This window comes from Dermacentor andersoni, chromosome 1, assembly GCF_023375885.2.
Source record: "Dermacentor andersoni chromosome 1, qqDerAnde1_hic_scaffold, whole genome shotgun sequence".
NCBI classification, from domain to species: Eukaryota; Metazoa; Arthropoda; class Arachnida; order Ixodida; family Ixodidae; genus Dermacentor; species Dermacentor andersoni.
Genome location: NC_092814.1, coordinates 186785202 through 186800417, shown reverse-complemented (window position 1 = coordinate 186800417; position 15216 = coordinate 186785202). Strand labels below are relative to the sequence as shown.

General features: G+C 43.8%; 1 protein-coding gene across 6 annotated transcripts in view; it reads left to right on the top strand.

Annotated features, from left to right (window-relative positions):
- The first annotated feature begins 7235 nt into the window (after window positions 1-7235).
- tst (superkiller complex helicase subunit twister) overlaps window positions 7236-15216 on the top strand; it is a 124804-nt gene continuing 116823 nt past the window's right edge. The window contains exons 1-4 of one of the 6 annotated variants that reach the window (XM_055062870.2): window positions 7244-7528; window positions 9907-9949; window positions 11981-12098; window positions 13605-13714. In XM_055062870.2, coding sequence (XP_054918845.2) covers window positions 12000-12098; window positions 13605-13714 — 209 coding nt within the window. In that variant the 5' untranslated portion in view covers window positions 7244-7528; window positions 9907-9949; window positions 11981-11999. Of the gene's footprint in view, window positions 7529-9906; window positions 9950-11980; window positions 12099-13604; window positions 13715-15216 lie in introns of those variants that run through there. The other 5 variants (XM_055062872.2, XM_055062868.2, XM_055062873.2 and 2 more) reach the window with 5 other exon arrangements.

Here is a 15216-nt window from a genome sequence, read left to right as displayed (position 1 = left end):
ATTAACTTAGAGAAGCTAAACGGCGCGTTCTTCAGCCCGAAGCTGAGTGCGAGAGGGTGAAAAGTGCCTACAGGCGAGATGAATGCGGCATAGCGGCTGGCATTTTCTGAAAGGGGAACTTGCCAGTACCCCCGCACGAGATCTATAGTTGAAATGTATTTAGCAGCGCTAACTCTTTCAATTCGTTCCTTAATGTTGGGTATCGGGTACAGCTGATCCCTAGTGATGGCATTTAACTTCCTGTAGTCAACACACGGACGAGGGTCCTTGTTAGGGGTTTCTACCAGTATTAGCGGTGACGTGTAGTCACTCTCAGCGGGCTCAATAACTCCCAACTCTAGCATGCGCTGTATCTCTGCCTCCATAATCTCTCTCTGTCTTGGAGACACCCTGTAAGGCTTTGATCTTACTGGTTCGGTTGATGTCAGCTCAATTTCATGCGTTATCAGTTCGGTTCTACCCGGCCGATCGCTGAATCTGTCGAGATATTCCCCTAACACCTCTTTTAGCTCATCTAGCTGCTCGGGTCTTAGAGCGTGCGAGCTTACCGAATGTTTTACTACTTCTTCTAGGCCGATTTCAGAGTTGGAGGTCGCCCTATACTCCTTAAATTTGGTACTAGTGCCATCCTGCTCTTTGATGGTATAGTTAACGGCTCCGCTCCGCTCTTATACGGCTTCATCAAATTGCAGGGATATATCCTCACCTCCTTCCTGCGACCGGGCATTTTCAGAGCATGGTATCTGATGTTTGTGCAACACTTTAACGGGCCCGTCCCAGTGAACTTCAAGCTTGTTCTTTCTTGAAGGTTTGAGGATCATTACCTGGTCTCCGGCGTTAAACGTACGAATCCTCGCATTCTTGTCGTAATAGAATTTGGCGTTCTTTTGAGCTACTCCCATGTTCTTTCCGACTAGTTCTTGGGTTGCGCTTAGCCGTTCCAGCAGATTTAGCACGTATTCAACCACTGTTGGACTCTCCCCTCTTTCCTCCCACATCTCTCTTAACATTCTCAGTGGAGAACGGAGTGTCCTCTCATACACTAGTTCTGCTGGCGAGAACCCTGTAGCCTCATGTGGAACCGTTCGCAAAGCAAACAAAGTTGCCGGCAGACAGTTCTCCCAGTACTTCTTGTGATCGTAACAGAGCGCACGCAAAACTCGCTTAAGCACTGAATGCCACATCTCTACACTGTTTGACTGAGGGTGATAGACGGAACTGTGTATTAACTTTACCCCGCTTTTTTGCAAGAATGTGGAAGTCAGTGCGCTGGTGAATACTGACCCTTGATCCACCTGAATTTCGGCTGGAAACCCAACTCGTGCAAATACTGTCAAAAGCGCGTCTACTACTTCGGTGGAGCTGAGCTCTTTCAGATGGATTGCTTCTGGAAACTTTGTAGCCGGACACAGCATGGTAAACAAGTACCTGTAACCCCATTTTGTTTTTGGAAGAGGCCCTACCGTGTCTATTACAAGTCGTCTGAAAGGCTCTGTTATTAAGGGCACTACCTTCAGTGGAGCTTTCCATGTCTCTCCTGGTTTACCAGAACGTTGGCAGGCGTCACATGATCTTACAAAGTTTTCTACGTCTTTGAAACAGCCAGGCCAGTAGTATTCCATAAGCAATCTTTCCTTTGATTTGTTTATGCCTAGGTGGCCGGACCACCCATTTCCATGACAGAGACTCAAAAGGTCCTCCCTATACTTAGTAGGTACGACTAACTGATCTAAAATCCTACCCTTTCGATCTCTGTAGTGCCGATACAACAAACCTCCTCTCTCATGTATCGTCACGTTGCGCCTAGCAATGCCTTCAATAGCTGTGTCATGTAATTTAGCTAAGCTCTTATCATTCTTTTGCTCAGCTGCCAGTGACTCTTTATCCACACGTAAGAGCTGATCAAAGTTCTTTGAGGCCGGTGATAATAACGACCCTGTCTCGCTTGTGAGCGCGTCAGCTTGCTCTTCCTGCAGGCTAGAACTTTGACACTCTAGTGCAACGCTCTCATTGAGCTGGGCAGCTGGCAGGCTCTCCTCAACTGTTCTTTTGTCCCTCGGTCCTAGCTCGGATTCGGGTATTGAAGTTATCCGCTTTTCTGCTTCCGCTGGAGGAGCTTGTGCATTTTCAGCCGAAAGCGCCGCGATCTTACGAGCTTGTCCTCGGGTCAACGCTTGTACTATGCCCTCTCCCAGTTTGAGCCCTTTGTCACACAGTAACTGATTCGAACGATTTGAAAAGATGTAAGGATACTGCAGTGACAAAAATTTGGAAACTGCAGCCTCAGTCTCTAGCTCCCCGAATGGTCCATTGATTTTGACTTTGGCCATCGGCACACACACGCTGTGTTCTTCTACAACCTGTTTTATCCATGCTACTTCTCCGGTGAAGTCATCTACCGTCACGTAAGACGGATGGACAATGTCCATCGTGGCGGCACTGTCTCTTAGCACTCGGCATGGTTTTCCATTAACTTGCAGGTCGTGAAGATATGGACTTAAAAGTTCCATATTCTCATCTTTTTCCTCCACGTAGGAGAAAACTACGCTAGGCTTCTCGCAGTTTACAGCTATATGTCCCAGTTTGTGGCATTTGTAACAGCGAATTGGTCTAAAAGATTCGAATTTTCTTTTCTGTTCTTTTTGTGCGGTTTCTCCGTTAAGTTTCTCCTCGCTCTTTTCTGTGGGCTTTTCCGCCATGTTCCGATCGTCTAGTCTGCGCACCCTTTTTGAACGGAAATGGTTTCCGCGGTCCATTTCGACTGTCCCAGTTTCCCTCCTCGGCGTTCAACTTTCTACGGGTTGCGTACTCTTCGGCTAATTCAGCCGCCCTTTCCACAGTGTTTACATTCCCTCTGTCTTGCACCCACAGTTTCACAGCTTGGGGGATGGTTTTGTAAAACTGCTCTAGACACATGCATTCAATGATCATGTCTCTGCTGTCGTACGCTTCCGCGCTTTTAAGCCACTCGACTAGGTTGGCCTTTAAGCTATATGCAAACTCCGGATAGCCCTCGCTATCTTTCTTGCCTGTGCTCCTAAACCTTTGCCGAAAAGCTTCGGCTGAAAGGCGGTATTTCTTCAGGAGACTAGCCTTAACTTTCGCATAATCATATGCATCCTGTGCACTCAGTCTGGCGATTACTTCCGCCGCCTCACACGGCAACATGGACAGCAACCGCTGTGGCCATGTACTCGGGCCGAAGTTCATCTTTTCGCAAGTCCTTTCAAAATTGCATAGGAACAAGCCTATGTCGGTTCCGACCTCAAATGGCTTTAATAGCCTGTCCATGCGGTACGATTCTGCCTCACTTGATCGTCCCAGAGCGCCTTCACTTCCTTGAGACAACTCCAAACGTTTGCTTACAAGTTCAAGTTGCATTTTTCTTAACTCGCGATCTTTATCGCGTTCCTCTCTCTCTCTGTTGCGTTCTTCTCTTTCCCGTTCTTCTCTTTCTCTTTCCCGTTCTTCTCTTTCTCTTTCCCGTTTCTCTCTCTTTTTGAGAAGTTCCAATCCCATTTCAATATCTTCCTCACTGGCCTGATTGGAAATTAGCTCCAATAATTCCGATTTTAGCATTTCCTTGCGCACATCTAGGCCAAGTTCCTCACCCACAATCAACAATTCGTCTCTCAGCAGTGTCCTTAACTCCATGATTGCTGCTTTACTGCCTTGATTCAGCTCTCTAAATCTAGCTAGGAAAACACAACCTAGCTAACACACAACAATCTAGCTTCCATACAGTTTTAAACAGAACAACCACAAAATGAAGCCTAGAGAGTCAAAGCAAGAATCAAGCACTCACCGCAGATACAGCACCATGTCGCAAAGTCCATCCCACCGCTGCCACCAGTTGTCAGGATTGGGGGCTCAATCCCATCGCTCGAGGTCCGTTGCCAAGATTGGAGTCCGGCATGAATTCGAAGGTAGCTGGCCCATGCCGTCGTCCAACTTATCTACGCTGAGGACGTTGATGAAGGGAAGAACTGCTTCTCAACGAGAACGAGGAAAATGGGTTTATTTACAGTATTTAAATCAGTCTAACATGACTGCTTGAGAAAAGTGCATCAGTCTAACATGACTGCTTAAGAAAAAGAGTGTCAGTCCAACATGACTGCTCAAGAGAAAGTGTGTCGAGCATCCGCACAACAGCCGTTTTTAAACACTCGGTCCGTCGGCGATACAAGGTGGCATATGTTAGTTTCGTCATCGCAAAACTAGCCGCCTCCCGCGAAACAAGGTGACGCGAGCGTTCGTTTACTCATTGTAAATTCGCCGCCGCCCCGAAGAACAGTTTACGCACACAAAGGCACACACATTCCGAGGTCTGGAGCCGACGTCAGAGGGGCGCCGTTCCGCAGAACAGTTTACGCACACATAGGCACACACCTTCCGATGTCCGGCGCCGACGTCAGAGGGGCGCCGTTCGGGTACCTCGGAGACATTCTGGGTAGCTCGTTGTCCTGCGTGCCGGCCGGCGCATGGGAAGCGACATAAAACGGCTTTCCCGCGGCAGCTTGCTCACGCGTAGCAAATCAGGTCCGCGCTGGGGACCTCGGGCACAATAGTTCGTCCGTCGAACCCGTTTCGTCACAACGGCGATGGGGCTGGTGGATGGAGGCGGTTTTCAGCACAAAGCCCGCTTCTTCGAACGCAGCCTAGCTGCAGCGACGGAGAGTGGGGGAGGCGCGCCTTGTCCCCCAGTCGTAATTGGGTGGCAATTTTGCCTTGCAGCTCGCCATTCTTAACACTAGGCGCTTAATTTCAAGTGCGTCGCGTGCAACACGGTCGTGCTCTTCTTTTTCCTCTAGGCGCTTACGCTCTTCCTCTTTCTCTAGGCGCTTGCGCTCTTCCTCCTTCTCTTCAATGCTTTCTAGGCATTCCTTCAGTTCATTGTCATCTGCCCCGATCACCTCAATGATCTCCGGCTTTCTCTTTGATTCGGCAATTTGGAGGCCCAACTCTTTGGCTAAGCTCAACAATTCCGGCTTCTTTAGTGCCTTCAAGTTCATGGCTGCCCTTAGTGCTGCTAACTCTTCACTCTATAACAACCTTGACGTACTCAAAACTTCCGTCAACGGTTAAAGAAAAATCACTGCACTGTACTTTCCACGAAAATATGTTAAGCCAAGTGATATCTTAGTGAAGAAAAGCCGTGCACTCACCATATGCAGTCATGAATCCAGACACCTTCCTACTGAACGTTGTCGCCACGACGAAGAGGCTATGATCTCGTAGTTGTCGTCCAAGTTGGGGTCTCCAGGGTTCCATATCCCAATCGCTGCCAGTCAGTTTGTTGCGTACTCCAGGGTAGCGTATCGTACTGCTGCCGAGTTGTAGCGACGCCTGCTTATCGAAGCTCGATCGACGTTACTGTTGGGTAGCGTGGCGTTGTCGGCGGGCTGCAGGCATCCGGTAGACCATAGCAACCGGGCAAGGACAAGACAACTTCTCGTGCGAAACTTGCACGGTTTATTCAAAGGTTGATGAAAGATGATGAGAAGAGAATGAAGTGATCTAAACGTACATTTCGGAGCCCCTTAAATAGGCTCCCTACAATCGTGGGAGGGATCTTGCTTCCGTCGACGTCACGTGACCGGCACAGAGTCTGATTCGCGGAAAGAGGGCCCCTCCTCCTCTGGTCATACCGAGCCTCTGGTTATACCGAGCCTGCTGCAAGGAGGAGGGCGCCCCGCCTCCGTTTATACCAAGCCTCGGGTCCGGGAATTGCAGACGTTTGTCCTCTTTTGGGCGTTGCTGGTTCGCGGAAGTTCCCCTGTAGAGCTGGACAGTTCGAGGAAAGGATCCCTCTAAAGTCGCACACACACAAACAAAAGAGGCCTGAAAACACTGCGGGGCTTCCGCCAGACCGGCAGACACTCGAGATGACCATGGCGAATTAGGAAGTCACGCTTCATTTCGACGAGGCATGGTGGGTGAAAGTCCTTTCTACACGAGGTGCCAACCGTAACAGGAGAAGTCGCGCTTCAATTTGACGAGGCTAGGTGGGAGGAAGTCCTTTCTGCACGAGGTGCCAACCGTAACAGGAGAGTCGCGCTTCATTTTGACGAGGCATGGTGGGAGAAAGTCCTTTCTGCACGAGGTCCTAGACGCTAGACGTAACACTGCGCAGACTTAACACGCCGAGTGATTTGTTTGTCTCGCAACGTAGTCGCTTCTTGCGTGTTAATTTTTTACTCAATTGAATTATTTCTTATTATACTTACGCCGCAGAGGACTAAACCCGGCCTTGCCGCCAGCGCTCATCTACTTTGACTGGCGCTGCTCTGCCTTTAAATATATCACGCGGCACGTCTTTTCTAGTAACATTTAAAAAAAGTACTGAAAAGTTAGTCAGACTTTACCTTTGTACGTTTCCAAGCAGCTCACTTGGGGAATTTAAAATTGCGAAAACTGCAGCGGGAACGGCAGTTCATCGGTGGTACAGCGCTAACACGCGTTCTTATTAACCCTTGTGTTTGGTGACTTCGTTCAGTATAGTGTAAGCGTTTCCATCAATAAATTCGCAATTACTCTTCTTGAAGCGACTTTGACTGCACTTATTTGGCGATGTCTCATGTATTCATCGGAAGAAAAATCACAGCGGAATATGTAGACATCGCACCGTGCGGATTTGTTTGATATAATTAAGTCTGCACTAACGACGGGTACTTATTATTGAGGTACAGAAGCAGCATTACGGCAAGGGTAGAATAAAAAAGAACACGATCGAGACATCACATTAGTCAACAAAATTTATCGGCTAGTTCGCATGAGCTCTACTTCATGTAAATGGTCCCAAACACCGGTAACATCGCGTTCATACCCGCTCCTACAGAGGCCAGCGTCTTCCCTACAGCTGTCACCGCAGAAGAAGCAGTCTGGCGCCCGTACAAAGGAGAAATCGCAGCCGCGAACTTCAGGCATCCTTGCTGTAAAGGGTTGTCGTCTGCTACTGCTCTCACGCGTACCGTTGGAAGCGCCCGCTAGGTGGCTATTAGTGGCACGAGGTGTTACTACTTGACGGCGCTAATGAACACTAAAAAAAAATAGATTTGAGACGTCCATATCTGCAAACTTTCTAGGACAACAAAACGTCTGTAAAAACGCACTATGAAAAACGAAATTGCTTTTTTAATATTTATTTCTGGAGTTTTAAGGATAGATTTAGGCATTTTATATGCAGCTCATACGGCAAAACCGGAACTGAAACACATTATAGCAGTCTTGTACAGAAAAAAAAGGACGCCGGGGACGCTACTTGCATCCCTTAATCTAGCTTTGCAAATGATTCTAACATAACGTATATATATGCGTACACGATAGACAACCCCAACCGGCCGACCCTCGTCCCCTCGTCGCCGGTCCATGTGACTGTTGTCGATGTGTAACTATGAAATGCGGGTAAATTAATGCTACAGGTGTAGCACTTGGCTGTTTTAGTGTCTGGCTCGCTTTCTGTCTTGTCAGACCGAGTTGTTACCGGCTGTCGTGCAGCATGGCTGCCTGACATCAGTAATCAGCTGTGGTAAGTTGGTCGCATGCGTTTTCGGTAACCTCGCATGTTTCGCATTAGTCGCATCTGTCCCTCATAGGTGATTTAATCTGCAGTCTCGATCGTATATTCGTCGCTAAGACACGTTCCTGACAATTGGCGCGGCAGCGTGTACATTTATAAATTTTGCTGCAATGTGCTAAAAAAAAAAAAAAATGCCATTCAAGTTACGTGCAATAAAGCGGGCTCTGTGTCGCAGAAATGTATTTTTGCTTCTGAGATACCTCGTCGTATGCACGATAAGCTTGCCCTGTAAGTTGAGTGCAGGGAATTGAATTTGTTCACATCTCATCAATAATAAGGCGTCGTGTTTTGTTGAACTGAAATTTCTGTCCAATTACGGCTGTACCTCGCGGAGATCAGCGAGATATGTGCCTGCGCGAAAGAGGGCCGGCGGCGGAAGCGGTGAAACTGACCAGGTAGCAGTCTCTACGTAATCATAGCTTCTGCTCCGTTGTGAATAAATTTGCCATGAAACCTACTGTTTTGCACTGTGCTGTTGTTTTACGTGAACCATTTTACCTCATTACCCGCCACGTCGTGCCGCCTCTAGGGATGCGCAGGTCGAGAGCTCTAGAGAGGAATCAGAGCTGGGAAATCAGTGCGGTTTGTTGTGGCCATGGTAGCGGCTTTAGTATACCGATTACTATTATTTCAGCGGAGTGGGTATCTTGTACTTTAGGCTAATTATGAAAACAAAAGAAGGAAAGGAAACTAACCTCAGTGTTGTAGGACAAGTTATACTCCACATGCATTGTTATTTTCAAAGGGAATTTTACAATTGCTTCAGTCGAGCTCAAACACTGCAGATTTTAGTGAGGCGTGGCAACATTTGCTGCATTGGCAGCTAGAACCTTGATACTGAAACTAATGTCGAGTTTGGGATCATGTCGCAGCTGATCTCCTTGTAGTGTCATACAACATAACTTCATTTAACAAGTACGATTATGTGCCACAACAAGATTTCCTTTCCCCCTGTCCTCCTTAACAGAGTGGCAGTTTTTCACTGTGAGTGCACAGGCACGCAGCATGTTGTAAGCAAAGTGGGCACTGTGGTTTGAGACATAGGCAGTAACTTTCAAAGTACTGTGGGTTTGTCATGTGCCGTGTTTACACTTCGTTAATGTTTCATACTTATGACTTGGCATTCAAGTGAACAGTTATACTGCATGGAGACATACATAACTTTCTTCCTTTGTACAAGCACTAATCGTACTAAGGGTAAGTTATGGTCCTGTTTTGTTGTGTCTTCATTAGGGGAATGGGGGCTTTATGCATGAGCTTCAGGCTCTTCTTTTGTCGCGTGTAAAAGCAGGTGTTCTTTGGCAGCTAAAATTTTCTGCCCCCATTTTTCCGCTTTAATATTGAGTTCATACTTCGTAAAATTTGTAAACATTTTGTAGCTTTAAACCTTTCTGCATATGCCCCTTCGTTTCATATTCAGTAGCCAAGCAGGCAGTGAAAACTGTTTCATGTGTACAGTGCTTGACCATTGAAACGCGATACTAGGACTGCACGACGTCCAATGCTTTTTGCACCTGCCGTGAGCGCTGGGTGATTGCTGAGGGACTGACGGCAGTCACAATGCTTAGTAATGCTTGCTTTCATATGATGCAAAAATGTGTCAGCTTGGTGTCCCCTCACCCACCGGCGGTGCAAAATGTGCCGGCAGCCACGCGCTCTGGGTATCGTGTTTCAATTGCTGAGCACTGCACATATACACTTGTTATATATTTACAAGGTCAGGGATATGTCTATGATTTGTTCCTTCCTTATGTGACAATTTTTTAAAGCATAACTGTGTAACTTAGGCTTATCTTGGAATAGGACACGGTTTTCTACTTATTGTTTGTGAGAAAAAAAGGTGTCACCTACACTTTGACAACTGACAGTATACCAGAAATTCCTTAAATTTCTTCTGCTGAAGTTTTGGTTTGTTGTGGTAAGACAAGAGGAATGCGTCTATCCTAGTGAAACGTAGCTACTCTCTCAGCTTATTCTAGTCTCTTCTCTTTCTTCTCATTATTTTCAATGAAAGAAGAAAGGCACGGTTGGAATAGTGGCCTTTTGGTCTGCCGTTTTATAGTTTGACTATATCTAGCATGGACTCGGGCTCTTTTGTCTTGGTGCCCTCTTTTCATTCAAAAGGAAAAAGACTCGCTTTCACTACAGAGCAAAGTCAGAATTCTAAGTTCACTGTTATGTAAAATTATACTGAAGTCGAAGCCAAATAATACTAAAATTTAATGAAATATGCTAAAAATTGTTTTATGGTTGTCATATTGACTGTTAATGAAAACATTTGCAACTTTATTTTGTATACATACTACAAACAAGCATTCTGCTTACAGCAAGAATGATCTGTGCCTCAGACAAACGGAAACATTCATAAAGGTAATTAATGAAATATTCACGCTACAATGGTAGCAATTTTGGGTGCAGTTATTCAATAATTCTTTTAGTGGGTGGAGCTGCAACTGTGGTTAAGTCGAAATAATCGTGCAAGATTAAAAACTTGGCTCCAAAAACCGGGCTCTACAATCTGTTGAAGACTGTATTTATGTTATTCAAGAATCAGTGTTGCCCTAGTTAAAATCAGTTTTACCCTAAACTGGACGCAATACGACTTTATGATAAACTCGTAAAAATGTGCAGGTATGGGAAAGTGACGAGTGCAGAGTTTTCAAGAAGAAACGTTTGCAAGACAGATGACAATTATTGTTTCAGAACAAGATATACCCCAAAGGATGTAAACTTATTTTAGTGTAGTGGTGAGGAAATGAAAAAGAATTGCTGTCTGAGAAATATTCTCTTTCTTTCTTGCTTTCTTATTTCTTTGCTGAAGGAATCATGTGAAATAACTTTAAGGTTTTTGCAGCTATTCTTTGGCAGATTGAAAGTCACTTGATGATTGCTGTTCAAATGATGCATAATTACATTCGGATATGAATTCAGTGGTAGGTAAGAAAATTGTTTTTAATGCGAAGAAATGGGAAAATAGAGAAGCTCCTTGAAGCAATGGTTTACAAATATGTTTGTATGGCATACTGGGAAACACACTTCTCTGCCCAATCCATAAAATTGAGATTAACAGAGGACCTGTTAGAATATGAAGAATATAGCGATACTGTCACTGATTTTTTTATAGGATGCAATATGCGAATATTGTAAAAGTCCTAGCTGTGTCTGGCAACATTAATGCTGATAATTTGTGGCACAAATTATTGCTTAAGCTGCACTAAGCCTTCATTTCAAATTTTGAAATATTGCTCAGTGACACTATCATTACAGCCAAGCCATTAGCACACCTTTAGTGCACACATTATCATCATCACAATTGAATCACCTGCACCAGTCTGCAGCCAACAAAGGCAATGTGTTCTTTTTTCAAAAAGACAGATTGTAAAGTTTTTTTTTTGTGGTTGTAAAACTAAAAACAGAAATGCAAGCAGTTTCAACTGCCTTAAAATCACAAATTAAATTAAATCCAAAAAGCATTCTATTGGTGCTCACCCACATTCTTTGAAGGAGTACTGAGACATTTTCATAGTTGTAGAAACTTTACCACATGCTTTTTACACATAAGAGGACCACACTTGGCAACTACTACAAAGGTTCGAAAACATATTTTAATTTGATACTAAAGTTGGTCTCAAATGCTGCCCTGGTATTATCGATATTATCACTACAGCATGGTAAAGAGCAAAATTTACTAACATCGTGGAGCAGTAAGGCTAGGCATGACAACTTATAAGAAAATGAAGAGTGCTCTGTGTGTGTTCTGGTTATGCTCACATGTGGCACTCATGTGTGGCACCTGCAGCAATTACAGGGACGGAGCAAGTTCATTGACGTATCATTACGTCATGACGCATCCAACTCCTGGGTAATTGAAACCGAAACTGGTTCATAGAAACAAGTATTGTAGGGAATTATTTAGGGCACTCCTACACTTGCCAGTATTTTTTTTCTAGAGCTTCGAGAGTTTAGATCATCATCTAATGCAAAAAATAAAATAGAAAAAATTGCTCGTATAAAATGTCAGTACTTGCTATCATTAACCTCTGTAATACTTCCAAATGATATGTAGTTGTCTGAAGTTGTAGTCATATATAAGTTGTGCATTAAAAAAAAGTTGAAAAACATGTTGATTTTAGTGTTGAGCTAATAACCTTGGAATTCCTATAGCCTGCCATTGAAAGCTAAAAAAAAATTCCAGAAATAAGAATAAAATTGCCTTGAATTAGCTTTGAAATAAACTCTAGAAAACACAGAATGTCAACCTTATGTCGGCCTAGGCTTTTACCTTAAAAATGGTGTAGTAGCTCTGGCTGTCTGGTTTAATGGAAGATCAAGGTCCATGATTGCTGTTTATGTTTCTGGCTTTATGATTAGCATGCTCATGTACTATTGCTGCTGTTTCAGGGGAAAAGCTTGCAACGCCATGGAAAGTCTACCACAACATTTGCGCTTCAAGGAGCTGTGGGGCGGAAAGGATGTTGATATTGAACCTGGGCAGTGTTCCAATCTCTTTGATTCACCAGTAAGTGGAAGCATATTTCCTTACACCACTATTTTGGTTATGAACAGTCTTCCTCAAGAGTTTTCAGATCACTTCACAAGTGGCATGGTCTGCAAGATTTGTCACCAAGCTCTGTAGCTAGGATCTTCCAAGGCAGATGCCACTTGGAAGCTTAAAAATGAAGAAGCTCAGTTGCTTCTGATGGCAGCAGTTGACAGTTGACAAGAACTGTGTCCTGAGGAACATGATTCGGCTCCCCAATCAAGTTGGTGGCTCCGCCCTCTGTAAAAACATTCGAGTGCTGAGCTTTGAGTGCATGGTGAAGAAACCCCAGGTGGTCAAAATTAATCTAGAGCAGTCCACTATGGCATTCCTCAGAGCCCTGTGTTGCTTTGGCATGTTAGGCCCTCGTCGATTAAACAAGCAGTCTTATGCATGTGCTTGATAAAGGCATATTCACTGCGAACTAGTTGTAGTATGTTATATAGTATGACAACCTACTGGCAATATTGTCACGTAGTAGTGACGGTGAAGAAAGCAGTAAAACTGGGAATGACAAAGCTAGTGTTTTATGGGGTGAACTTGTGCCCTCAAAAACAGGCTACACTCAAAGAACGGCGACAGCGGCTAACACTATCGGAGATCGGCGAAAATCTGATCAGCAGGTCAAACGCGTCGGCTTTTATACATCAGTTGTCGAATGTTCCAGAGTAATCGCTGGGACCCGCATGTCTTCCACAAAGTTCTACATTATTTGCGTCGCGCGTACATGCAATCAGATCACACAAGGTTCGGTCACAGACGGCGTATAGAACCATCGATAACATTCCAGAAACTTCCTATACATGCAGGTGTGCCCTGCACTGTGCGATAACATTTGTTAGGCGGTGAAACGTGGTTGCCTGATAAACAAGTACACATGTCCATATCATCACACAGGAAAAAATGGTGCAAGATAGAGAATAAAGAGAACATTTATTACATTGTGGAACCTTGGTGATACCAAAATATTTTACTTACATGGAAAATTATTAAATAGACAATTTGATATTAGCTGGTATTTCAGGCATGCATCAGGCACTATTCTACTGTACTATACTAAAACACAAATGATTATGAAGTTTCTTTTTGTAGAGCTTCCCCTTGCAGGGGTTCGATTTCTTGCATCACCCATTACTTGGGGGTAGAGTTAGGTGTGTATTGCAGGAAATGTCTCGTTGTATTTATAGCACAGCTCTGGATACAAGTGCGGCGTTTACCTTTTGGTAGGATGTTTCTTCAGAAATAAGGTAACCTGCATTGTGTTTATGCATATATGATGTTAGTCCTACCATTTATTGTGACAGGACATTGATCAATAAGATCAACTCAGAAATTTTCAGTGTTTGAATTATTTTCTAACCCTATTCATAGTGAAAGGAACGATCGATTTTGATGGTAGAGAACTTGTGTGCTGAGTAGGGCCTGGTGTGGAATTGCTGAATATTTACAATACTGTTTTGAAAGAAACTTGCTTGGTCATTGCAGTTTCCATTTGGCATTCCACCAGTCATACCTGATGTTGAGGATCAGGCTAATGAAATTTTGGATGATATTTGGGAAGGCTGTACCACACATTGCCCACAGGGTTCACAGAGGTGAGCAGTTTACAGCACTTTTCAAAGGAGACTGCTTTTATGCACTGCATTGTTTGTGCCTCTGTATGAAAAATAAAGTATTTAGTTTAAATAAAATGGAAAGGAAAGAACAGTTGCACGAGGTTAACTGCACCAGGTGAACTGCAACAGGTACTGGCGATGACTGCACTTGTGACCAATAAGTCTTATGTTATAGCCTGGCTCGGTTGCATGCTTTGTCCTCCTTGCCAGCAGTACAAGTCCTTGTGTCTATGTTGGTGTTGCTGTCGATGAGCAGACAAGTCGTGGCTTGAACCAGCTAGACTTTCGTGTGGATCTATAGGAGAGAGTTGTTGCTCATACGTGGAAATTGTGCGAGACACATCTCTCACTCTAATCTTTATCTTGCTTTTCTTTAAGTACTGAATTCGCATAATTGATATTCATCCAGTGCAAATCAGTGGCCAATCTCGCATGTGGAAATTTGAAGACAGTAGTCCCTAGTTAAAAAGAAAGATATTTTTTATTAGGACAGTGTAATAACATTGGGTCTTCAACCTATAAACACAATATTATGTGTAAGATAGATATTCGCATACCAGTGAAACAGGTCAAGCTGCTTGATGATTATGTGAGCAGAAAAGCAGCAGTACATTTGCTAAGTTGTTATGAAGGTTACAAGTATGTCACCTTTGCGATGCCATTCTATTCAACTCCTCCAGACAAAATTGTGTGAGTTTTCCCATAGTGTTTTCGGTTTTTATAGTCACAAATTTTGACATACTTCTTTCAGTTTTTATTTGCGCCAAAAAATTCAACTTTTTTCAGTGGATAACTTTTTGCATCAAGCTTACCTCTTCTTTATTTTTTTTTTTTTGTATATCTGGTTTCCTAATTTATGTGGATGTTGGAATGTACTGTATGGCTTCAGATTGTTCTCTTCAACACTCCAGTTGTAACCAGTGCATAGAATAATAAAGTTTTCCACAAGCAGTCTAGCAGTTGCATGATGCCATACGACGATCTGACCATGCAGGAATTAAAGTTAGTGCATAAAATATTTGAACACAAACAGAAAGAAATTTTATTTCTAAATTAGGCTGGTACAGCTCTAAAGAAAGAAAGGAGAAAAAAAGATGGCCAGGTAGACCCGACCCTGTGTTACCTTCGGTGAACTTGCTCATCCACCACAGTAGCCACAGCATAATAAAGACTTTCCCTTGACCCCTCCATGTAGCCCCCACCTTCTTTTTGTTTTTGTCTCGGCATAAGGCAAAACAGATGCAAATAAGAAAAAAAAAAAGCAAATATTGCTTTGGTGGCAGGCTGACACCAGATGTCGAACATGCCAGGCTCCTTACATTGGAGTATACTTATAGTAAGGGTGTGCAAATATGAGAATTTTCAAATACGAATCAAATACATATACTTAGCTTCGAATATCAGATCGAATATTGAATAATGATATGAACATGCATTAGCAAGTTGGGTTAATTTCTTATTTTGGAACATTGCAATTACAT